At 40.5% G+C, this 25722-nt stretch overlaps 1 protein-coding gene across 4 annotated transcripts in view; it reads right to left on the bottom strand.

The window, feature by feature from the left end:
* NT5C2 (5'-nucleotidase, cytosolic II) overlaps positions 1-25722 on the bottom strand; it is an 89564-nt gene that overhangs the window by 46888 nt on the left and 16954 nt on the right. For all 4 annotated transcript variants that reach the window (XM_048858154.2, XM_075131095.1, XM_075131097.1 and 1 more), the window contains exon 2: positions 20666-20786. In XM_048858154.2, the coding sequence (XP_048714111.2) occupies positions 20666-20766 (101 nt within the window). In that variant the 5' untranslated portion in view covers positions 20767-20786. The remainder of the gene's footprint in view (positions 1-20665; positions 20787-25722) is intronic.

Here is a 25722-nt window from a genome sequence, read left to right as displayed (position 1 = left end):
CAGGAGATCCTGAGATTCTTCTTCAGACTTATGGCCTGTCAGGCAGTCAGTTAACTGTGTGTCAATCTACTAAAGCTAAAATTTAAACAGCAAACTTGTCAAGATCAAACTATCACACTTCAATGCCAGCAGCCTTACCTCATCTCTCATAGACGTTCTTCTTGCAAAATGTGTAGCAATCTGATTCATCTATTCATCTGAATCATACTACGCAAGTCCTTAAAGGCTTCTCTAGTACAAATGCAATTTTGCTTGAATCTGATTTGACTTTAGAACATCATTATGTCTGAACCAAGCCCTAAGATACTGTATGTCTTCTTAAATAGTGTTATGGAAAACACATCTGTGGCTAACTTAACTAGTCATTGGATATCATTGTTGTTCCACACAGATCCACTTGGCATAGAGTTTCTTTGGCACTAGTATACTTTATCCCTAACCTTCCATGCTCGCTCTGGGACTCACAGTTTCCTGGCAAACTGCCCACCTCTGACAATGAGGCATGTAATGGGACTGAGGAGTTAATAATGACCATCTTTGCTGACAGATGTATGTAATATCTAAACAAGATGATATATTCAGGAAAAAAAACTGTGAATAAAGTATAGAAATCCCTTTTGAAAATATCAGAGGAGATCATAAACCACTCAAGCTTCACTCTTGAAATAAAGAGCTCAGCTCTCTGGGCTGTGGTGAGATAGTGTCTGAATCAGCAGCATGAACCTTGGGTGTTTTTTAAACCGAAGTTTAGATATCTCAGATTTAGAACAGGCCAATGCTAGACACTACATGAAGAAAGAAGCCTTTGTGTGAAGGAGATGCTATGTTCTATTGCTTCTGATACCAAGAAATGCTACTAACTATCTAATTCAAGTACATTGGTAAGCAGAAAATATTTCTGAACTGAAGTTTGTTCAGTTTGCTTTCTAAACAAGGAGGAAGAGAAGTGTAGAGGGGATAACACTTTTCTGGGAAAAATTAGAAACAGTTTTTGCCCAAGTGTGATGGCCCTGCAAGAGCTGAATTGGGCCAGGTGAGCCCAATCAGCTAATTAGGCTGCAAACAGGGGAGCTTTAGTCTGGAGGCAGCTAATTAGAGGGACAGGCAGGGCTTCTATGAAAGACAAGAAATCTGGAAGAAGAGGGGACTGCAAGGAAGAAGTCTGTGGTCACTCTCTGTGAAGAGGGAAGTGGGTCTGGGGGACTGCAGAGCTGAGTTGCCTGAAGTTACTCCCTGGAAGGAGAGAGTAAGGAGACTGGCAAACCCAGAAAAGTGGGGAGGGCATGGTTTTGGAAGCAGCTCAGGGAAAAGTAGCAAGGTGCAGGGAATGGACCTGGGCGGCTGTGCAGAGGGTCGCTGACCAGAACCCAGAGTAGCGGTGGGCTCAGGTTCCCCTGCCAGCCACCGCGGAAGTGGCAACATGAGAAAGTGAAGCAAAAGACTGCCTGAGACCGCTGGAGTGGAGAGCAGGAACTTTGATACTCCTGTCCCCGGAAGGGGAAACCACAATAGTGGCCTAGCCGGAGGGCTGAGTCACAAAGATGATAGCTGCAGCACCTGAAAGTGAGAGAGGGGCAGCAGAGGAGAAACTGAACAGGTGTAATGACCGCTGGAAGAGGCATTGGCCTCACCGAGCTAATCCCCAGGACCGCCAGAAGGTGGCGCCATCTAGCGGTGAGTGGAGCAACCCCGTCACACCCAGTAAGAGGGCTTGATTTTGTACATTCTTTAAGCCTCACTCCCTGGAGGAGAGTTTGCCTGCAGAGAAAGAGGACTGAATATCTGCCACATTGAAGAGGAGGGAAGGATTACGAAAGAAAATTAGAAGAGCCTCACAATTCTGAAGAGGGTTTCAACTATGGTTACAATGGAATTGACCAGAAATGATGGAAAATTCCTTTCAGCCTTCAACATTCTTTTCATTAATCTGCTTAAGAATGCTCAACAAAATATTAACAAATGGCACAGTGGGTTTAAAATAAAACCTCATGTTGGTACTGGAGATATAGCAGGTTTTCCTACCTGCAGTTACCAACGCTGGCCAGGAAACCAGAATTAACTCTATTCTTGTGAAAGCCACTAAAGACCTTTAATGACTCTACAAATGCTCAATACCTTCATTTTAAATCCCAATTAAAACATAACATCTCCCGTTCATGGAGATCACCTTAATACCATAGAAGCATAGGACTGGAAGGGACCTCGAGAGGTCATCTAGTTCAGTCCCCTGCACTCATGGCGGGACTCAGAATTATCTAGACCACCCCTGACAGGCGTTTGTCTAACCTGCTCTTAAAAATCTCCAATGATGGAGATTCCACAATCTCCCTAGGCAATTTATTCCAGTGCTTAACCATCCTGACAGTTAGGAAGTTTTTCCTAATATCCAACCTAAACTGCCCTTCCTGCAATTTAAGTCCATTGCTTCTTGTCCTATCCTCAGCAGTTAAGAATAATAATTTTTCTCCCTCCTCCTTGTAACAACCTTTTATGTACTTGAAAACTATTATCATGTCCCCTCTCAGTCTTCTCTTTTCCAGACTAATCAACACAATTTTTTCAGTCTTCCCTCATAGGTCATGTTTTCTAGACCTTTAATCATTTTTGTTGCTCTTTTCTGGACTTCACCAATTTGTCCACATCTTTCCTGAAATGTGGCACCCAGAACTGGACACAATACTCCTGCTGAGGCCTAATCGGCGCGGAGTGGAGTGGAAGAATTACTTCTCGCATCTTGCTTACAACACTCCTTCTGATACATCCCAGAATGATGTTTGCTTTTTTTTGCAACAGTGTTACACTGTTCACTCGTATTTAGCCTGTGGTCCACTAGGACTCCCAGATCCCTTTCTGCAGTACTCCTTCCTAGGCAGTCATTTCCCATTTTGTATGTGTGCAACTGATTGTTCCTTCCTAAGTGGAGTACTTTGCATTTGTTCTTATTGAATTTCATCCTATTTACTTCAGACCATTTCTTCAGTTTGTCCAGATCATTTTGAATTATAATCCTATCCTCCAAAGCACTTGCAACCCCTCCCATCTTACTATTGTCCCCAAACTTTGTCAGTGTACTCTCTATGCCATTATCTAAATCACTGATGAAGATATTGAACAGAATTGATCCCTGAAGGACCCCACTCGTTATGCCCTTCCAGCATGACTGTGAACCACTGATAACTACTCTCTGGGAATGGTTTTCCAACCAGTTATGCACTCACCTTATAGTAGCTCCATCTAGGTTGCATTTCCATCGTTTGTTTATGAGAAAGCTAGTATCAAGATAGTACTATAGTCAAGTGAGATAGTATCAAAAGCTTTACTAAAGTCAAGATATACCATGTCTACCGCTTCCTCCCATCCACAAGGCTTGTTACACTGTGAAAGAAAGCTATTAGGTTGGCTTGACACGATTTGTTCTTGACAAATCCATGCTGATTGTTACTTATCACCTTATTATCGTCTAGATGTTTGCAAATTATTTGTTTTATTATTTGCTCCATTATCTTTTCGGGTACAGAAGTTAAGCTGACTGGTCTGTAATTCCCCAGGTTGTCCTTATTTCCCTTTTTATAGACTGGCACTATATTTGCCCTTTTCCAGTCTTCTGGAATCTCTCCCATCTTCCATGACTTTTCAGAGATAACCCCGCTAATTGCTCAGATATCTCCTCAGCTAGCTCCTTGAGTATTCTAGGATGCATTTCATCAGGCCCTGGTGGCCCATGCTGGGTACATATCCATTCAGAGCCCAATCCTATGAATGTTTACTATCAGAAGTAGCTCTTACCACTTTAAATAGTCCTATTTCTATTCAAAAGGGACTACTCAAAGTAGTAAACATCTGCAGTATCCAGAACCTAGAGAGAAAAGTCCTACCCACTGAATCATCTCTACCATTTCCTGCAACCCCTAGAGCTTGCTGACCAGACCCAAGCCCTTCACTTGAGCAATCTGTTGAGATCACAGTCCAAAGAGTCATGGCTGATGAAGAAAGACCAGCTTCAGCTTCAAGAATACTGACCAAATACACTTACTGGTTAAAAAAACAGATTTCAAAATCTTTCCATGCGATACCGTCTGGAGAGACGGGATAAACGCACCTTTGATCTAAAAGCTGTACAGCAGCAACAGAGAGACCGTTCTTTTCATCCCAAAACACATGAGAAGAATGATCCTTTGATATCTGAAGAGAAGGGAGCATTGACATATTTTCTAAATATTCCTTTGAAGCTAGGTAAATAAGGTATCAAAGAAGTTCTGGGAGTGTAAAACAGAAAGCATGTGTATTGTTAGCAGGACTGCCTACAAAAGCAGTTTTCAAACTTCGAGCTCAGCCCCACTTTGAGTTACAATTTTTGGCTGCGTTCCCCCCCCCCAACCCAGACAAAAATAGACACCATAACTGCCCCTCCCCCCCTTGGGTTTTCAGCATGGGGGAAGGCGCGTGCAACAGTCTCTGGGGGCAGCGGATGTTGACCATGACCCACAGGCTGGATGGCCTGCTGAGGTGAGTCAGAGGATGGAAATGGCGCTCCCACCCTGCATCGCACCGCATGGGGCTGCCCCCCCCAAATGTTTCTTCATGCCCCCATAGGGGGACACCCCCCCACAGTTTGAAATCCTCTAGCCTAAACAGTCAAGAAGTAAGTCTGAAAATAAACTAACTGAAAACTTTTTCATGCCAAGAGGTCTGAGGTTGTAACGAACACCTTTCTTCTTGCTCAGATCAGACAGAAAATCTTGATTTCACCTCCATCAATTTTGGCCTTTTCCATTAAGCAAATGATGGTTTTTTGTTTTTCACCAGAGCACTGGTGTTAAAAATCAATAAGATATGGAAGTGTAATAACACTGGGTAACAAATCAAATCAGATCATACTCACAGCATAAAAACACCTTCTGTACCAGAGCAGTAACAACTGAAAATCATCCTCTGAGTTGACTTGCAGGGGTTATTATTATTGACTCCCTAGCTCCACCTCTCCACTCCAGGAGTGCATTTTCATAAATATAACACTCTTGTCTTACTTCTTTCCTTTCTCCAGGGATATTACTGTGAATGTTTTCTGTAGTTTTGTACACCCTGAAGGGAGCAGCTAAATGCACCCACCTGTCTTATAGGATGATGGTGTCCCCATCACTTTAAATAGCCCCCAGTTGACCTTTTAAAGGACATTAACATGAGGAGCTTATCTTTCTTTCTCTGTAATAAGACAGCACCAATAGAGAAGATGATGACTGGAACTGAGCTCCCTTCAACCACTGTTTCCACTCTCGTCTGAAATGCACAGCTTCCTCATGTGATGGAATGTCTAATAGTCAAGGCCACCTTTTCTGATGATACATTGAGGTGTCATGAAAGGGGAAGAAGAGAAAATTAAATTCACTTAACCCCTCTTTATACACATTAAAGTGTTTTCTTCTACTAGATGACAGTACAGAATCAGCTAATTACCCTGATCCACTTGAGAACTGTAGGTCATCTGCCGGAGCACAAAGACATAAGGGCCACACAAGTCCCGGAACAGCACTTAACTGGAGACCACCGTCTGAGCTACTTGGTTTCTGAGCTATGAGCGTTTAAAAGATGGGCAACAGCAGAGGAGAAACTGAAGCCTATACTGTTTAAGGCAATAGACTGAGAAAAGCTTGGCTAGCTTAGAAAAGTGGGCTCAAAATGAGCTGGAGGCTGTTGTAAAAAACAAAAGGGAAAAATTGCTAGCCAGAAAACACAGAAGGGGCAAATTTACCCTTAACCAGCAATCTTTCGTTGATTAAACCCTGAAGGTTTGTTACAGTAGAATATCCTTTAGCACAGTGACTGTACTGTTTGTTTCCCTTTTAAGCTCTAAGATTTACCCTGGATAACAGAAAAATACACTGCATAATAGGGGGGAAAGGAAGCACAGTACACGAAGGTGAATCTACAATGACCTGATTTTCATCATAGCTGCAATTCGCTGTGCTGTATACCGTTACAAAGGAGGTGATCTTGTTTTTGCAAGAAATTAATTAATGATTTGTGAGTAGCGTGTCTGAATACAAACTCTCATATCATAATAGAAGAGAAGCTCTGCTTACTAGAGAAGAAATTCAGAACTGGCCTCATTACACTAGAAAAGGAATGCTTAGACAACTAAGAAGAATCCTGTTTATTTTGTTTAACCAAAAGCTCAGAAGCATTCATGAAATAAACGTATGCAGCATTCCTGTACCATGACCAGTGAAATATACATGGATTGCACAACTGAGGCGGGAACTTGGCATGTCTTCCAATGCCTAGGAGCAACAGAAGAGAATTAACATAGTGGGGGCAGGGAGGTAGTCTACTTGCATAACCTTGTTTTTAAACCATTCCAGAAAATGAGCAAAGTGAAGGATAGGTATTCTTTTTAAGCAATGTGTATTTAAAGTAGTGCCTTTTACTGGGATTACACTTATGGCGAGTGGCGGGAGGGGGGCACATTTTATATTTCTACTTTAAAGAAAGACTGTAGCGATTAGTTTTGGCTCAACCCATCCCAGAAACAGAGGCTAGCCAGAAAACTGGATCCAGGTTTCAATTTCCTCAAAGTTTAAATACAAAATATCTTCAATGATCAGCAGAAGTGGCAAGGAAAGTTAAGGAGAGACAAGCAGCAGCTGAATGGATTTGTCTTTTTCAGTGTATCAAGTCTAACAGCCTCCCCCTCCTTAGCTTAAAAGGGGTGACGACACTGATAAACTTAGTGCCTGCTGCACCATTGCTTTTTGTGACCTTGGTGTGCTTTTACTGCTGGAAAGCTAGTCCCCCGGTATACTGTAGCTGGTGGAGACACAGAAATGATGCGTGCTGCTGTCAGAAGTTACCAGATAGCATTCTGTCTCAGCAAAAACTGTGACCTCCAGAAGCCACAGTGAAACTGGATTAACCTGTGACTGAGGTCAGACATATTTCATGGAAATATGCAGGTTCCCTGAAAAGAACATTTATGTGACACCAGCCTGTCTTCTCTTTGGAATGCTGGATGCCTTGGCACCTGCCTTAAAAGGGTTAATGGAAAACTTTAAAACTACTACTGTCAGAGAGAGACAAGGCGGGTGAGGTAATATCCTTTATTGGACCAACTTCTGTTGGTGACAGAGAGAAGCTTTCGAGATTACACAGAGCTCTTCTTCAGCTCTGCATAAGCTTGAAAGCTTGTCTCACAACAACAACAGAAGTTGGTCCAATAAAAGATATGACCTCACCCATCTTGCCTCGCTAACATCCTGGGACCACCATGGCTACAACACCACAGCATAAAATCAGTGGAGTCATATTGGGGTTTGCTCACTCTTGTCCCTTTTGGCAGGTATTGACCATTCCACACATCAAGTAACTTACTTTCTTACATTTAACTTTTTTTCTTTTGGCACACTTAAATTAGCAGAGTTTTATTTTACTCCATCTTCAACCTAACAAAGTCTTTATAACTGGTTTCCATGTTTTTAATCATTCCTTCTGGAGATGGCATTTGGACTTGGGTCAGGTTGGAGGGAAGGGGTCAGATACGAGGTTGATGAAAGAGTCAAACTGGACAGCACCAAAATCTCACAAACTGTTACTTGCAACATTTCCAATATCCGGGTTTGAATTCTCAGAGGGCTGACTGTTGTTGCAAACTGGAAAATTTGGATCCCACTTGAATCCAAACCCTGGTAGGTCATAGCGGGGTAAGGTTAAGAGCCAGAAATGAATATGAACTCTTTCCTCTGAAATTCAAAGGAATTCAGAGTCAAGATTCTAGTTTTGTCCATTTCTATTCCCATTGTTCAGGTTTTCTTCCCAAGTGACAGCAAGATGCTGAGCAGCTCACATATGGATTCAATCCCAAAATAACATCCATCTGCTCCATGGAACTATTAAAGTTGGGCATCATGGAACATTTTCAAATTGAGTTTCTTTATTATTATTAATTTGGCAGTTGCACTGTTTTGTCATATTATTATTATGATATAGTACTTTCTAGTTGAGGATCTTGAAGTGTGTTACCAGCATAAATTATTTAGTTCAGTGTTTCTCAATCTTTTTTCATTTGTGGACACCTAAAAATTTCTGAATGGAAGTGGGGACCCCTTTGGAAATCTTAGATATAGTTTCACAGAATCATAGAATATCAGGGTTGGAAGGGACCTCAGGAGGTCATCTAGTTCAACCCCTGCTCAAAAGCAGGACCCATACCCAATTAAATCATCCCAGCCAGGGCTTTGTCAAGCGTGACCTTAAAAACTTCTAAGGAAGGAGATTCCACCACCTCCCTAGGCAACGCATTCCAGTGTTTCACCACCCTCCTAGTGAAAAAGTTTTTCCTAATATCCAACCTAAACCGCCCCCACTGCAACTTGAGACCATTACTCCTTGTCCTATCCTCTTCCACCACTGAGAATAGTCTAGAACCATCCTCTCTGGAACTACCTCTCAGGTAGTTGAAAGCAGCTATCAAATCCCCCCTCATTCTTCTCTTCTGCAGGCTAAACAATCCCAGCTCCCTCAGCCTCTCCTCATAACTCATGTGTTCCAGTCCCCTAATCATTTTTGTTGCCCTTCGCTGGACTCTCTCCAATTTATCCACATCCTTCTTGTAGTGTGGGGCCCAAAACTGGACACAGTACTCCAGATGAGGCCTCACCAATGTCGAATAGAGGGGGACGATCACGTCCCTCGATCTGCTCGCTATGCCCCTACTTATACATCCCAAAATGCCACTGGCCTTCTTGGCAACAAGGGCACACTGCTGGCTCATATCCAGCTTCTCGTCCACTGTCACCCCTAGGTCCTTTTCCGCAGAACTGCTGCCTAGCCATTCGGTCCCTAGTCTGTAGCTGTGCATTGGGTTCTTCCGTCCTAAGTGCAGGACCCTGCACTTATCCTTATTGAACCTCATCAGATTTCTTTTGGCCCAATCCTCCAATTTGTCTAGGTCCCTCTGTATCCTATCCCTGCCCTCCAGCGTATCTACCACTCCTCCCAGTTTAGTATCATCCGCAAATTTGCTGAGAGTGCAATCCACACCATCCTCCAGATCATTTATGAAGATATTGAACAAAACCGGCCCCAGAACCAACCCCTGGGGCACTCCACTTGACACCGGCTGCCAACTAGACATGGAGCCATTGATCACTACCGTTGAACCCGACAATCTAGCCAACTTTCTACCCACCTTATAGTGCATTCATCCAGCCCATACTTCCTTAACCTGCTGACAAGAATACTGTGGGAGACCGTGTCAAAAGCTTTGCTAAAGTCAAGATACAATACATCCACTGCTTTCCCTTCATCCACAGAACCAGTAATCTCATCATAGAAGGCGATTAGATTAGTCAGGCATGACCTTCCCTTGGTGAATCCATGCTGACTGTTCCTGATCACTTTCCTCTCATGTAAGTGCTTCAGGATTGCTTCTTTGAGGACCTGCTCCATGATTTTTCCGGGGACTGAAGTGAGGCTTACTGGCCTGTAGTTCCCAGGATCCTCCTTCTTCCCCTAGGGATCCACAGACCACAGGATGAGAACCACTGACTTAACTCATACGACTTCTGTGAGATATTATACAGGTAAACTGAGGCAAAGAAAAATGAAGTGACTTGTCTAAGATTATATTGTAAGTCAGTGGCACAGGTGAGATGTAGAATTCAGAAAATCTTGACTGCCAGTTCCCTGCCTTAACCACTAACTTAAAATAAACCAACTATACCCTGGCTGACAACTTTCAAACCAAACAACAACCCAGTGTGATTCAAAATGGCAAAAGATATTGAACTCCCAACATCCATATTTCTAATGAAAGAGCCACCTCAGTCTTACTGCCCAGGTAAACCATAGCCAAAATTATATAAAATAAAAGGCTTGAATAGAGACTGGGAGTGGATGGGTCATTACACAAAGTAAAACTATTTCCCCATGTTTATTTCCCCCCCACCCCACCGTTCCTCAGATGTTCTTGTCAACTGCTGGTAATGGCCCACCTTGATTATCAATACAAAAGGTTCCCCCCTCTCCCCCCCGGCTCTCCTGCTGGTATTAGCTCATCTTAAGTGATCACTCTCCTTACAGTGTGTATGGTAACACCCATTGTTTCATGTTCTCTGTGTATATAAATCTCCCCACTGTATTTTCCACTGAATGCATCCAATGAAGTGAGCTGTAGCTCACGAAAGCTTATGCTCAAATAAATTGGTTAGTCTCTAAGGTGCCACAAGTACTCCTTTTCTTTTTGCGAATACAGACTAACACGGCTGCTACTCTGAAACATAAAATAAAACAGTAGCAAATACCTGATTGCTGTTTCTTGGTAACTGTCGGTGACAAGAGTGGATGAAACCCCAATTTTTTTCATTATTCAACTTCAGCTAGTTGTGGACGTTGTTGAAAACTCCCAAGAACTATATGTGCTAATCCAGAAGTGTTCGCTCCAAGTGTAATAAGAAAAAGACACTAGGGCAATTTGGTGGCTCACAGTCAGTCAATCTAGTTCCTGTCTAATTGCAATCATGCTAAATGATAGTACTCCTATAGAGGGACTGGCCTAGAGGTTATCCTCAACCCGGATAAGTCACCAAATACTGGATAGGGGAGGAGGCCTTAAACATGCACACACTGAAGAAGAGCTTCCTGATATTGACACATCAATTTTATTTTCACATTCAAACTTATGGTACCAATACTAGCTTACAGTAATGCAGTTTCTTCTTACCAATGACTTCAGTCAGAAGCTAGATGTAATTCTGTCTCTGTGTTAACTCATCTCAAGGCACCGCTTATTAACAGGCTCCAACATCATCATATAACAAGGCTTGTAATTGATATTAACACTAACAAAGGTGGTCCATTTAAAGCTGCACATAGGAAGTAAACTTTTATTCTGAAGATGAAAAACCACTATTGGCTTTGATCGTTCTTTATGTTGTTGTTTTATTCTTGTGGACTTTTATGAGTGCAGAGAATGAGGAAGTGCCTGATGTCTTAGATACAACCATCTATGAAACTAAAACTAACATTTCATACAGATTCCTCATATTTTGGCTAAGACTCAGAGGTTTTTTGGGGGGGGGTTATTTTCCTTCAGGTTCCCTTAGGGTTTAATGTTTTCAAGCTTTTCTCAGCGTACTCTGTAAAAATTATGTGGTAACATCATCCAGAGGATTGTAATTCCTTGAACAGCTGTACAAATCAATTTAATAACTAAGCAAACTTTTGGGTGGAGGGGAACCAACTGTAGAAGTTTGATTTTTGAGCATTTTTGTCTGTGGAATTTAGGCCCACAATCTTCTAGTCATCAGGCTCCGAGTCATATATACTGCACCAGTTAAACCAGTCTCAAGAGTGGAATTTCTGTCAATAATGTTAAATGTTGCAGCCATCAACCAGAGTGATATAACCAAAAAATGCAGCATCTGAAATAGTTGATTCCAAATGTCATGGTAAGATATAATTTAAAAAGGGACAACTTCAAGTTACAATGAAAATGTAGGCTTAATTTTAAAAACTAATTTTTACAAAGTCCAATATTAATAAAAAATGCATTTTTACATCAATGATTTTGTTTGAATTGGAATGTTTGCAACTCAAATATTGTAGCTTTGTCCTAGTGCATGAGAACCAGAAAGTTTACCTAGTCTATTTCTTTTGTCCAAGATGGAGGAAATGCATGAAGTAAACAAACAATGTAAGTGGTGATATGCAAATTTGATTTTTAACATTCTTTCAGATTTAATAAAATCAGGTATAATTAGTAACAGGTAAAAAAAAACAGAGTTCTTTTTTGTTGTTGTTTTTACGAGTGTACTTTTAACCCAATATGGAATCTTCATGCTGGATCAAAACTTAATATCAGTTATCATACTGAGCTCCAGGTTGGCAGGCTTGTCATATTTATAGTATCTCAGCTTTCTTTCTAACAGTCACATCCCTCCAGCAACTGGGTCTTTACAACAAACACCAAATATCACAAGATTCACAATAAAATTGTGAGATTTGGTACAATGCATTTAAAAAGGAATGAAGAACTTAAGGATTCATACTTTATTGATATTTATCTTTTAGGAATTTGCCAATAGTGCAGATGTTTTTCAAGAGTCAAAAGCAAAGTGGGTCAATGCTAAAATAATTTTAAACAACTGGAACTGACAATGGCGGCAACAACACTGCAAACAATTGTGATAAACACACTTCATTTATACAGTACAAAGAAACCACCAGAAAAATATACAGGTCTGATATGGATTCCATTTACACGAATTTAAACCAGGAATAACTCCAGTAAAGTCAATGGGTGAAATCCTGGCCCCATTGAAGCCAATGTCAAAACTCCCAGTGACTTCAACAGGGCCAGGATTTCACCCCATGAAGTTATGCAGCTATAAACCTGGTGAAAAGGAGCACCAGGCCCTAAGAGCTATATCTGCACCATCATGATTTAGTTACATTTATTAGAAGTTTGATTATGATATAGTGATTTCATACTGTCCATACGCAGCCCAGAAGAGACTCCCTCACACCTTGACCTACCAGCTTGCACGGGGAGTCCTAACTAAATTGAAATGCCTCCGACCGGGGTTGCCCTAGACTAGCTGCCAGCAACTGGCGGCCTAGGCAAATCATGCAGTGGGCGCCCACACTCCCAAACCCCAAGGGCAGATCTAGGCTGAGGTTTTCGGTAAACTGGGAAACATTTTGACCGTTTTTTTCCTTCTAATGTTTTTAAGCGTTTTTTTTTTTTAAACAAACAGAGGCTTAATTATTCAGTTTGTCCATCCATCCAACCAATGTTTCTGAGATCAGATAAAATAGAGACACGAATATTCAGAACTGATTTGTACACAACAGCTAGATGATATTTCAGTCCGATTTCAAATAAAAATGCATTAAAAATGTTAATTATAATTTTTTATTACAAATCCAAAATCATTCATTACGCTATCCTGCTTTAACAGCCATTACCACCACATCCAGTATAGAAGAAAAAACTCTTCAATGAACTTTAACCTCTATTTACAAAACACTCCAAATAAAAAACACTCTACTCTTAAAACATGACTTTTCTTGCTTTAAGTTTTGAAAATTCAGTCACTAGTTCTTTTAGATCCAGTTTTCCAGCTATTTCATGCTCTATTGACATTGTGGCAAGTCCAACGAGTCTCTCTTGCATCATTGTTGAACGCAGATATGTTTTTATCAATTTTAACTTTGAGAAGCTACGTTCCCCACTAGCTATGGAAACTGGCAAAGTTAAAAGAATGCGCAGAGCTATAAAAATGTTTGGAAAATTGTCTGAGTTTATTTTCACAAACAAACTTCAGTACTTCTTCAGGTGTGGATGTTTCTTAAGTAGTCTTGAAACATACTGAAGCTCACTACACAAATCTGTAGCATCAATGTCTACTGAATTTTCATGAGTCAATGCCAACTCCAGTTTTATACAAAATTCTCTTATCTGTTTTGCTGTTTTCTTTTGCAAGCTGTGGATATCATATAGAAAGCCAAATACTGACTCTAGCTGCTGCAGCCGTTGAAATCTTTCATCAACAAAGTGAATAGCAGTATCAAGGACTGCGAAGCAGAAATTCACTTTGAACCTTTGTTTTGGGTTCTGAATGGGTGTGTCTCGTCCTTCATATGAAAACTTCTGTTTCTTTTGCCGAATGGAAACTGCCTCTGGTTCAAATTGTCGGAAAGTCTATTTCTTCAGCAAGCTTGAGAGAATCTACCAGTGTTCTTTCGAACCCTTCATCACATCTGAATTCCTCCAGAATATTTTTAGTTTGCTGCAGTTTTTGAATAGCAGAATGTATGTTCAAGTTCTTTTCCTGAAGTTGCTTACTAGTGAGGTTAAACTCAAAAAGGATATTATACCACAAAATGAGTGAAGTCACATATTTGAACTTGGAAAGGCCATTTGCAAGAGCTTCGGCATCTGAATGTGCCGTATTGCCAGATGATCCAGTAAAGGTAGTATCGTCAGAAATTTCAAATAGAGCATCATAAATGTTTCCAAGTTCATAGCGAAGAGGCTTCAAAGCATCAGTGAGACTCTCCCATCTTGTCTGACTAAGTGGTTTCACAGTTAGAGAATCCACATGGCGAGTCAGAATCTCCCAACGGCGTATTGAGCCTGAGAAAAACACAAACATGTTGCACCGGGTCAAAGAAACTGCTTGCCTCCAAACAGCATCTAGCAGCATCATTGACAACCAAATTCAGAGAATGCACAGTGCAAGGAACAAAAAAGGCCCTAGGATTGATTTCCATCACTCTCCCTTTCACACCATTGTCTTTACCCTTCATATTACTCCCATTATCATAGCCTTGGCCACGTAAGTTTTCAACAGATAATGACATTGTTTCAAGCTCTTGTAGAATAGCTTCAGTCATAAATGCTCCAGTTGTCTCCTTCAGTGGTACGAAACCCAAAAAACGTTCCTTTATGAGCACTTCAACATTAGCTTCATCTGCAGACTTTTCCATATCCACAAAACAAATGATCGTCATTTATTCAACATGACTCACATCTGGTGTACAGTCCAGTTTTATTGAAAATCATTTTGCAGAATGGGCAGCTTCTACAATTTTCTTTTTAATGGCATTTGCTAGGATTTGAATCAGTTCATTCTGCATATTTTTTCCTAAGTAATGAATGTGTGTTTCATGATCAGTTATTTTACGTAGATGCTCCTTCATGACTGGATCAAACAAAGCTAGGTATTCAACAAATTTTAAAAAGTTTCCATTACCTGGAGTCTATAATTTTTCATTTCTACCACAGCCACGGAATACTAAATTTTGCCCACCGAGAACTCTCATAAAAGCAATCAGATGCTCTAATATTTGTTGCTAATATTCTTCTTTTTCCTTGATCACACAAATTTTCTTCATCGATAGTTTTTTTTTCCAATCGTAATTTAAGTTTTCCAATTTTGAAAACATTCCAAATGTTCTGTACTTCTTTCATGTGAAGAGAGAACTGAAGATGTTTTTCCAGTCCTTCAAACCATTTTCAGTAGGTGATTTACCAACTGCTTGATTTCTAAACAACTTGCAGCAAAAGCAAAACACAGAGTCCTTCGACACTGAATATTGTAACCAGTATCGATGAATTTCTTCCCCATTAATGAGTTTCCTCTTGTAACGCTGAGCAGAGAATTTTCTTTTATTTCCATTCTTAGGGAAGGGAAAGTCATGAACTTGTTTGGGTCCATGTGCCACGAGAATTTGCTGCACAGTCATCACATCTGGGCCATGAAGCTAGGTCCCCATACTGTAACTTGTTTGTAACTTCCTCATCCTTTCTTCCTTCTAATTCATTTACTTCAACTTCTGCATGTCTCTCTGAAGGTGAATAAATTTTCTCCACTTCCATATCAGTCTGATGCTGTGAGCTGCCTTCATCTAGAAGTAAGTTTCCATCATTTTGAGTTTCCAAACTCCTTTTTTGTGGATGTGAGCTACCATCATCTCGAAGTTCCAAACTGCTTCCATGCAGATGTGAGCTAACCTCCTCTCCAAGTAAAATTCCTTCATCTGGATGCTGTGAACTGCTTCCATCTTTATTTGTATTAAAGAGAAGATATTTCAGGAAGGATCCCTGCTGTTTTGCTTGGTCCTTTTCCTTCTCAGCCTTTCATTTACGATACTCCGCTCCTGAGGGTTTTCTTTTTCCTCTTTCTGCCATGGGGTATTTGAATATTGTTATGTACTGTGCTCCCAACTGCAAGCATTACAGCGTTAAGGATGGCTGACACACCCACCACATGGTTGGTGATATAAACCACATTGCAGCCACCCCAACACATCTTTTCACTGCTTAGAGGTTCAATGATTTGTAACATACACTCACTTACCTATTAAAACAGTTAGTTACAGCGTTTACTCTGAAACAAAATGACCTTTTTTGACGTTATAACCCGACACTGGTTGTTTGGAAAGTAATCCCCTTCCTCACGGTTACTCACTTGGAGTGTGATGTCATCACTTTCGTAGCCTATAAAGCATTAATGCTGTTACTTTTCTTTTATAGACCTTATTTATTATATAAAGAAAAGGAGGACTTGTGGCACCTTAGAGACTAACCAATTTATTTGAGCATAAGCTTTCATGAGCTACAGCTCACTTCATCGGAGGCATTCAGTGGAAAATACAGTGGGGAGATTTATATACACAGAGAACATGAAACAATGCGTATTACCATACACACTGTAAGGAGAGTGATCACTTAAGATGAGCTAATACCAGCAGGAGAGGAGGGGGAAACTTTTGTAGTGATAATCAAAAAGTGGGCCATTTCCAGCGGTTGACAAGAACGTCTGAGGAACTGTGGAGGGGCGAAATAAACATGGGGAAATCATTTTACTTTGTGTAATGACCCATCCACTCCCAGTCTCTATTCAAGCCTAAGTTAATTGTATCCAGTTTGCAAATTAATTCCAATTCAGCAGTCTCTCGTTGGAGTCTGTTTTTGAAGTTTTTTTGCTCGGACGACATAATCAAAAAGGCTGACAAAGGAGGTGCTGTCGTCATCATGAATAGATCGGAATATGAACAAGAGGCTGCTAGGCAGCTCTCCAAAACTACTTTCTACAAGCTATTATCCTCTGATCCCACTGAGGGTTACCTAAAGAAACTACAACATTTGCTCAAGAAACTCCCTGAAAAAGCACAAGAACAAATCCGCACAGATATACCCCTGGAACACTGACCTGGGGTATTCTATCTGCTACCCAAGATCCATAAACCTGGAAATCCTGCATGCCCCATCATCTCGGGCATTGGCACCCAGACAGCAGGATTGTCTGGCTATGTAGACTCCCTCCTCAGGTCCTACGCTACCAGCACTCCCAGCTATCTTCGAGACACCATTGACTTCCTGAGGAAACTACAATCCATCGGTGATCTTCCTGAAAACAACATCCTGGCCACTATGGATGTAGAAGCCCTCTACACCAACATTCCACACAAAGATGGACTACAAGTCATCGGGAACAGTATTCCCAATAATGTCACGGCAAACCTGGTGGATGAACTTTGTGACTTTGTCCTCACCCATAACTATTTCACATTTGGGGACAATGTATAACTTCAAATCAGCGGCACAGCTATGGGTACCCGCATGGCCCCACAGTATGCCAACATTTTTATGGCTGACTTAGAACAACGTTTCCTCAGCTCTCGTGCCCTAATGCCCCTACTCTACTTGCACTACATTGATGACATCTTCATCATCTGGACCCATGGAAAAGAAGCCCTTGAAGAATTCCACCATGATTTCAACAATTTCCATCCCACCATCAACCTTAGCCTGGACCAGTCCACACAAGAGATCCACTTCCTGGACACTATGGTGCTAATAAACACCTGGACACGATGGTCACATAAACACCACCCTATACCGGAAACCTACTGACCGCTATTCCTACCTACATGCCTCCAGCTTTCACCCAGATCACACCACATGATCCATTGTCTACAGCCAAGCTCTACAATACAACCGTATTTGCTCCAACCCCTCAGACAGAGACAAAAACCTACAAGATCTCTATCAAGCATTCTTACAACTACAATACCCACCTGCAGAAGTGAAGAAACAGATTGACAGAGCCAGAAAAGTACCCAGAAGTCACCTACTACAGGACAGGCCCAACAAAGAAAATAACAGAACGCCACTAGCCATCACCTTCAGCCCCCAACTAAAACCTCTCCAACGCACCATCAAGGATCTACAACTTATCCTGAAGGATGACCCATCACTCTCACAGATCTTGGGAGGCAGGCCATTCCTTGCTTACAGACAGCCCCCCAACCTGAAGCAAACGCTCACCAGCAACCACACACCACACAACAGAACCACTAACCCAGGAACCTATCCTTGCAACAAAGCCCGTTGCCAACTGTGTCCACATATCTATTCAGGGGACACCATCATAGGGCCTAATCACATTAGCCACACTATCAGAGCCTCGTTCATCTGCGCATCTACCAATGTTATATATGCCATCATGTGCCAGCAATGCCCCTCTGCCAGGTACATTGGTCAAACTGGACAGTCTCTACGTAAAAGAATAAATTGACACAAATCAGACGTCAAGAATTATAACATTCAAAAACCAGTTGGAGAACACTTCACTCTCTAGTCACTTGATTAGAGACCCAAAAGTGACAATTCTTCAACAAAAAAACTTCAAAAACAGACTCCAACGAGAGACTGCTGAATTGGAATTAATTTGCAAACTGGATACAATTAACTTAGGCTTGAATAGAGACTGGGAGTGGATGGGTCATTACACAAAGTAAAACTATTTCCCCATGTTTATTTCCCACCCCCACAGTTTCTCAGACGTTCTTGTCAACTGCTGGTAATGGCCCACCTTGATTATCAATACAAAAGGTTCTCCCGCCCCCTACCCCCTGCTCTCCTGCTGGTATTAGCTCATCTTAAGTGATCACTCTCCTTACAGTGTGTATGGTAACATCCATTGTTTCATGTTCTCTGTGTATATAAATCTCCCCACTATATTTTCCACTGAATGCATCCAATGAAGTGAGCTGTAGCTCACGAAAGCTTATGCTCAAATAAATTGGTTAGTCTCTAAGGTGCCACAAGTACTCCTTTTCTTTTTGCGAATACAGACTAACACGGCTGCTACCCTGAAACCTTATTTATTATATGTGAACCAGTTATAACAAAGAAAAGTTCATAATTATACAGCCCAATAATAACGCTACGGTTTAATAACGCTTAAAGATACTCACATTTTGGATTTATAATGCTGAAAGACATTATTCTTTGGCACCAAGAAACATAATTTTCCACAGTATTCACTCAATTCTTAACCATCTACCTGTGATGTGTGTTAAAATGACTATTTGACATGTATCAACTCGCGATATCTCTGCTCTACATGAATTTCCAGCTATGCGACCTTGATGTATATTCGAGTTAGGTGTCACTAGCACTGCAGCTCTTGCCGTTGGCGGATGTGTTTCACTGTGGCTGAGTTATTGCTTATCAAAATTGCTGAGTGGGTCATCTTGACCCTACGTTGCAAACTGGAAAAAAAATTAGCTAAAATATTATTTATTTTTGCAGTAAATAAAAGATTTGACATATTAATAAATTCTCAGAAATGCAGAGAAATTAATTATAATTCATATTCCCTCCGTACGCACACCGGAATTGAAATAATGACGTCTTTGTTATTTTATTTGTTTTTTTTCATCTTTTTCATTTTTCCTCGAATTTGGCGCCCCATTTTACTTGGCACCCTAGGCGACCGCCTAGTTCGCTTATATGGATGGGCCGCCCTTACCTCCGACTCAGCCAGACACCAAAATATATTAAATAGTAAAATGCAAAGTTTCAGAAATTCACCTTGGGCTTCACGATTTTGCCTTTACATGTCTCACCTAGCACAACTTTGCCTATCATAGCACAGTAAGGTATTTTCCTCTATTTAGAGAATCAAAGATGTATAACCTGTAAAACACCTTCTAGGAAGTAACACCCTACATGAATCACAAGTGAAATAGGACATTCAGGTGTAAAATATCAATTGGGAAACTTGGTATTTGCATTTCCTTTATCAGATCTATATCTCCCTCCAAGACACTGTCACAACATTTGTTTTATTTTCAAATTCTGATTCTTTTACTAGAATTTGAAAAAACAACTGATTTCAGTTGTGCAAAAGGGGTACATATAGCCTCTTTGAATACGATAAAATAATTACATAACTTATTAAAATTACAGTTAAAACTTTTACACATACCTCCCTCAAACAACAAAATTTGTCAGTCATTACATCTTTTAAAAACACCTATAATTTTACTGCTTCCAGTTAAGTCTTTTATTAGCACACAAAACGCATCTTCCTCTAGAAAGGAAGGATGATCTTGAGGTCCAGGAACTGAACTTGGCCTCAGGAGATCAGGATTCAATTCTTAGCTCTTCCAGACGTCCAGTGTGGTCTTGGGAAAGTCACCTAATCTCTCTGTGCCTCAGTTCCCCATCTATAAAATGGGGATAATATTTTCTTTATTTCACTGTCTTGTTTAGTTAGCGTATAAACTCCTCGGGGCAGAGGCTGTCTCTTACTACGTTTGTACAGTGTCTACCACAATGTGTCTACCTGATCTGGGTTTGGGATTCTAAGTGTTACTGTAATACGGATACTAATATTATAACATGTAATACTAAAATAACCTCTGTTTTTGTATTTCACTTCCCCCATACTTATATTTATAACCTTCACTGTCTAAATAGTGTCTATGCTTTCCCACTTCGCACTGGAATAATATGGAAGAATTGGAACAATTACTATGACATTTTTGCTACTGGGTATTTATCAACTTGAAAAAAATGAATGATAGTTTCCACTGCAAAATTTGACCTGTGATTAACCTTTCCACTGAGAGTTTACCACATGTAGCTCAACTGTCTAATCTGTAAATTCCTGCAGGTAGGTTTCATGTTGACTTATGTGTTGTATACCACTGAGCAGTCTATTGGTGCTCAGTAAATAACTCCTGAATAGGTACGGGGAAGTCTTTTTCAAGTTTCTACCAGTGAGCAAGATGGAATCAAAAATTTGTTTTACATTTCATTTCCCTAACCCTACAAAATATGGGCACAGTTTACATTACATGAACAACATACCGGTGATAGGCTTCCCGACGGTACTTTTTCAGAGCATGCCCATCCATGTTTGCAGGAAGATCTGCTGCATTCTGGAGTCTGTCACTCCATGAGGTTGTCATTTTTAAATGGTCACTTAATTCTGGAAGAGAAAAGAGAGAAATTTGCTTAACCTGCAACATGTTTCACAAGAGTATTGTACAGCTGTTTTCTGATTACAAAAGGATCTTACAGTACTAAGAAAATTTGACAAGATGCCTGCTGTAACTTGTGTTTATAGGTCAAACTTGTAAAGGAAGTGACCGGCGATGTCTAAACACTAAGAAGTGTTTGCACTTCCAATCACATGAATCCCAGAAAACAAACTTTTGCTCTGGATGCCATCACCAAACACAAACTAAAAATATCAGGCCCAGTATCCGCTCCAAATGTCTTTGAAATACCAATTTAACTTTACCATATATAGCATCTTTCATACAAACTGCACCCCAAAATGTTTCCCCAGAGTTAAATAATGCAGTTTCAGATGTAAATAATAAATATTATCCGATGGGGATAGAAGCTAAAACATACGGGGAAGGGAGAAAACAGATGTTTTCAGCTGAGATTTCAAATGAGATGTAGAATCAATAAAGCAGAGAGATGCAGTGTGGCTATTCCAGATGGCTGGAATTCCAGAGGTTTTCATAGGTGTGTTTAGAGACATAGGCCTTGTTTTTGCTGCTACAAAAAGAAATCAGAATTGTTTTACCTCAGGGTAACTAACGCATGAACTATCACAGGGTAAAAAACACACAGAAGACGAGGCACTGTAGCTTTACAGAGAGGTAAATGAGGTGAGGTCAACCACAGGTGGGGGTCTAGTGCTGATCTTGCCTAGAAGTTTTACCTTGTGTTTATACCTTGGGATAGCTCACACACTTTAGTTACCCCAAGGTACAAATACACATTTTAGCAGTGAAGACAAGGCCACAGGAAAGAGGGGCACAGTGCAAGCAGAGGGAATGGGGAGAGGAGTAGAAAGAAATGACTGTAATAATTTACACTGGTATCATTTTTCAGCTTCACTCCGGTAATATATGAGGCACATTTGCAATGTATGCAATATTAATGAGTCAAATATTAACCATCTCAACTCTCTGATAAAGTAGGTATTTACTGCCCTCCTTTTACAAATGGGAAGCTAATGCACAGAGAAGTTAAATGACTTTCACAAGGTCACAAACAGGGGTGATTATCAGTTAGGTTACACCAGATCTATAGTTTTAAAACTGAAGAGAACAGTTTTGAATGTTAATCTGCGTGTGTGTGTGTTTTGTATCTAGATTTTATTGATGGCCATGAAAAAACGATATAAAAATCAAACCATGGACAATTTGGCTACAAAATATGTCCCACACTCAGCACTTTGTGACGACTTTCCAGTTACTAAAAAACAAGATTTAACAAGTAAATCTTGCACCACATCCTGAACCCTGCGAGATTCAGGCTTTGGCAGACAGCCTGAGGAAAGGTATTCCAGAGCTGAGAGCTCTCTACCAAGAATTCCCTGCTACACACCCGGGAGGTCAAACTCCGAGGAACAGACAGCAGGAACATTCCAGCCAATTGCAACTTCCACAACAAGGTACACAGGGGGAAAATGTTTCTGCAATAGCCCATTTCCAGGCCATTTAGGGCTTTATAAAAAATTACCAACAACTTAAATTCCACCCAAAGACAAATGGATGGCAGTGCAGAACACAGGGCATTCAATTACCAACCTGGTCTGCTTAAACGGCAAGGCACTCTGCACTAGCTGAAGCTGAGTAATCACAAGTACTGAATACTCATAAGCAGATAGCACTGCATGTCTTGGGCTCCTAGGCACCATGGTAATAGAAATAATAAACAACACTAATAATTGCAGTAGTCCAGGAAGGAAGAGACAAAAAGCAAACATATCTGTGGAGAGAAAGGAAGGATTGCAAACTCCAGGTCAGCTGATGTTTAGAAGGTGCTCTGGGACCTTAGGAGTAATGATGGATCAAATTTAGACCCCAAGACTGCAAACCACAAAGACTAAGATGACATGCCCATCAATTCTTCAAGGGGCTTCAACATACCTAACCTATCAGCATGACCTCTGTCTTTCCTGGATTAATCTTAAAGCAGTTATCTTGCATCTATGGATTAGATGGTAAATCAGAGTTGTAGATTCAGACTACCTGTGTGAATAAGAGTGAAAAGACGCTGCCCTAGGTTTTCATTTTTTTTCTTTTCTGAACCTAAATCCCTCTTTACATTGATGCCAAGGATAGTGACTAAAAATAAAATGGGCTAATCTGCTCCATCCATTTGTAAGTTAGTGGGATAAATATCTAGCTGAGTGGGCAGCTGGCCAGTCAAGACTTTCAACTCTGAGCAAATGAAATATGATCCATCTTTCTTTAGTTACAAATCTATTTTTGAGATTAATCATCTGTAAATAGCGCCACAAAAAATAGAAACCTTTGCCGAGATAAGATGTTTTAGAAATATCTCCCTATGATTTATTACAATTGTAGCTCCTGCTAATCCAGTCATAATTAAGCACCTTAGTGTTTCTGATACAGAGCTCATTTCTGAGAGGTATTTAAAAAAAGCTTCCTGTGAAACTTTGACCCAGGCTAGCACATGACACACAAGAGTCTCTGCAGAAGAACATGGGATTTTTAACACAAATTTTGAAATAAATTGATTTCCCTCTTTGTTAGACCATACCTTATTTAGAGAATTACCCATGGAAAAGTTTTGCAAATGTTGGCATGCCACTGACATTTTCCCCTTCAGGGGGACTTTTACTGGCTATTTTTCATTCCTTCATTTTCTAGCAGGTCATTAGAAATTTCTGCATCCCAGAGTAATACATATATATATTTATTTGGCTTTGGTACACTGTCCTTGGTTCAACTGATTTTGTTTTTAATACTTTGACCAAGTCAGTTCATAGGATTACATGCCAAAAAAGTATAAACAACAGCAGTGACAATCCCACTTTTATAGTACATTCTCAGAGAGTCTATAAACAGAAAACAAAACCAGCACTAAACCTCTGTGTTTCAATATATTCACAAGAAGTTTACCAAGCACTGTTCTGGGCTCCTGTGTTCAGTTTTGAAAGCCATAATATAATTGTTAATACTACTGTTAGGCATTCACACCATGGACAGAATAATAATACCTAACCTTGATTCTCTTGAGCACCTGGCATCTCTGGATCCCAAAGCCCTTTACAAACCTTAAGTATCATAACACCCTTCTGAGACAATTGGTGTTGTTATCCCCATTTCACAGGCTGGAGACCTTGTGGCACAGAGAGGTGAACCGCATGTCACTGAAGTTAACTGAGGTCATAAAGGAAGTCAACAGCAGAGGTGTCACCTGAATCCAGGAGTCCTGACTCCCGGTCCTCTGCACTAATCACTATATTGCACTCCCACTGTGGGTGTTGTAATACCCAAAGTGGGGCTAAACACCTCTAATACACATTGTGTGACATTATAATGTGTGTTCAAGGATGTGTGAGATATTTTAATATGTATTCAAACATACACGTATTCTGATTTTAATATTTAGCATTGGTTGTATTGTATGGAAGTTCAATGTCTTAAGAAAGTGCCAGATCGTATTAAATAAATACTCAAACTTCTACAGCTATGGAGTGCTGCTTGCCAGAATAATATTTAGATTGACTCAGTCTTAGCAGGTTCATTAACAAGGCATCTTTTAATCTCCACACAACTCTAGTGCTCCCTACTCTTCTTCCCAAACTCTGCACTGACCTTTTGTTATCCCCTCTGTTTCAACAGTGCTCCCAGCTTTCCCTACTTGTTTGTCAGCTTCTATCACCTCAGTCCCTTCAATGCAGAGTGTGGTATGACTACATTGAACTCATGCACACTGAAGTCCTCTTTAAAGGCCCACCTCTGCCGCATTACTTACCCAATATGTATAAGTTACCTTGAGTCACAGTATGTCTACACACTGCAGTCAAACAGCCACAGCTGGCCTGTGTCAGCTGACGGGCGCTCAGGCTAAGGGGCTGTTTAAGCACAGTGTAGATGCTGCAGCCTGAGCCCAAATGTCTACACTGCAATTGAACAAACAGCCCCTCAGCTGAGCCCCTTAGCTCGAGTCAGCTGACACGGAACAGCCACTGGTGTTTAATTACAATGTAGACATACCCAAATGCCTATTGTTATTCCCTTCTCCCTAATTTCTCTCTCTAGATTGCTAGTTCCTTAGAGCAGGAACCACTATTTTTGAAAGTTTGGGGTGCACCTAACACAGGTGCTATTGTAAATAAATAAATAAATAATGGTATTAGGACCACTATCACCTGGATCTTTCACCTTGTCGATGGTACCTATATATTTTATTTTTTAAAATATGATCATAAAAATTAAAAACAAACTACCTCCCAAAGTATGATGGTCTAATAATGTCAGCACTGACTTATGCCAATGAAAACAACAAAATCTAAAAATGGGTCTGAAACTTATTTTTACCCATTCATTTTTGCCAAACAATACACAGTTGACCTGTCATTTGCACTAGAAAGAACTGCATGGATAAAAAATGGAGTTCCAATTCCCAGTCTCAATTTCACTGTTTTGGAAGGATTAAACTAATTCCCTTAACTCTTCATTTACACATTTCTTGGGTTTTTTTGTGCCAATTCAAATCATTCTCAGCTTATCAGACGCTAATTTTGTTTAAAGAAAAGGAGTACTTGTGGCACCTTAGAGACTAACCAATTTATTTGAGCATGAGCTTTCGTGAGCTACAGCTCACTTCATCAGATGCATACCGTTCTGCATCTGATGAAGTGAGCTGTTGCTCACGAAAGCTCATGCTCAAATAAATTGGTTAGTCTCTAAGGTGCCACAAGTACTCCTTTTCTTTTTGCGAATACAGACTAACACGGCTGTTCCTCTGAAACCTGTAATTTTGTTTAGTAGCCAATCACAAAATCATTTCTGAAGGGCGTTTTAATTACTGATACTTTTGAAAAAATAGAACATCAATTACTTTAAAACGCTAGCAATTTTGTGAAA

Source organism: Caretta caretta, chromosome 7, assembly GCF_965140235.1.
Source record: "Caretta caretta isolate rCarCar2 chromosome 7, rCarCar1.hap1, whole genome shotgun sequence".
Classification (NCBI taxonomy): Eukaryota; Metazoa; Chordata; order Testudines; family Cheloniidae; genus Caretta; species Caretta caretta.
The sequence above is the reverse complement of the archived record's forward strand: the minus strand, read 5'-3'. Positions and strand labels throughout refer to the sequence as shown.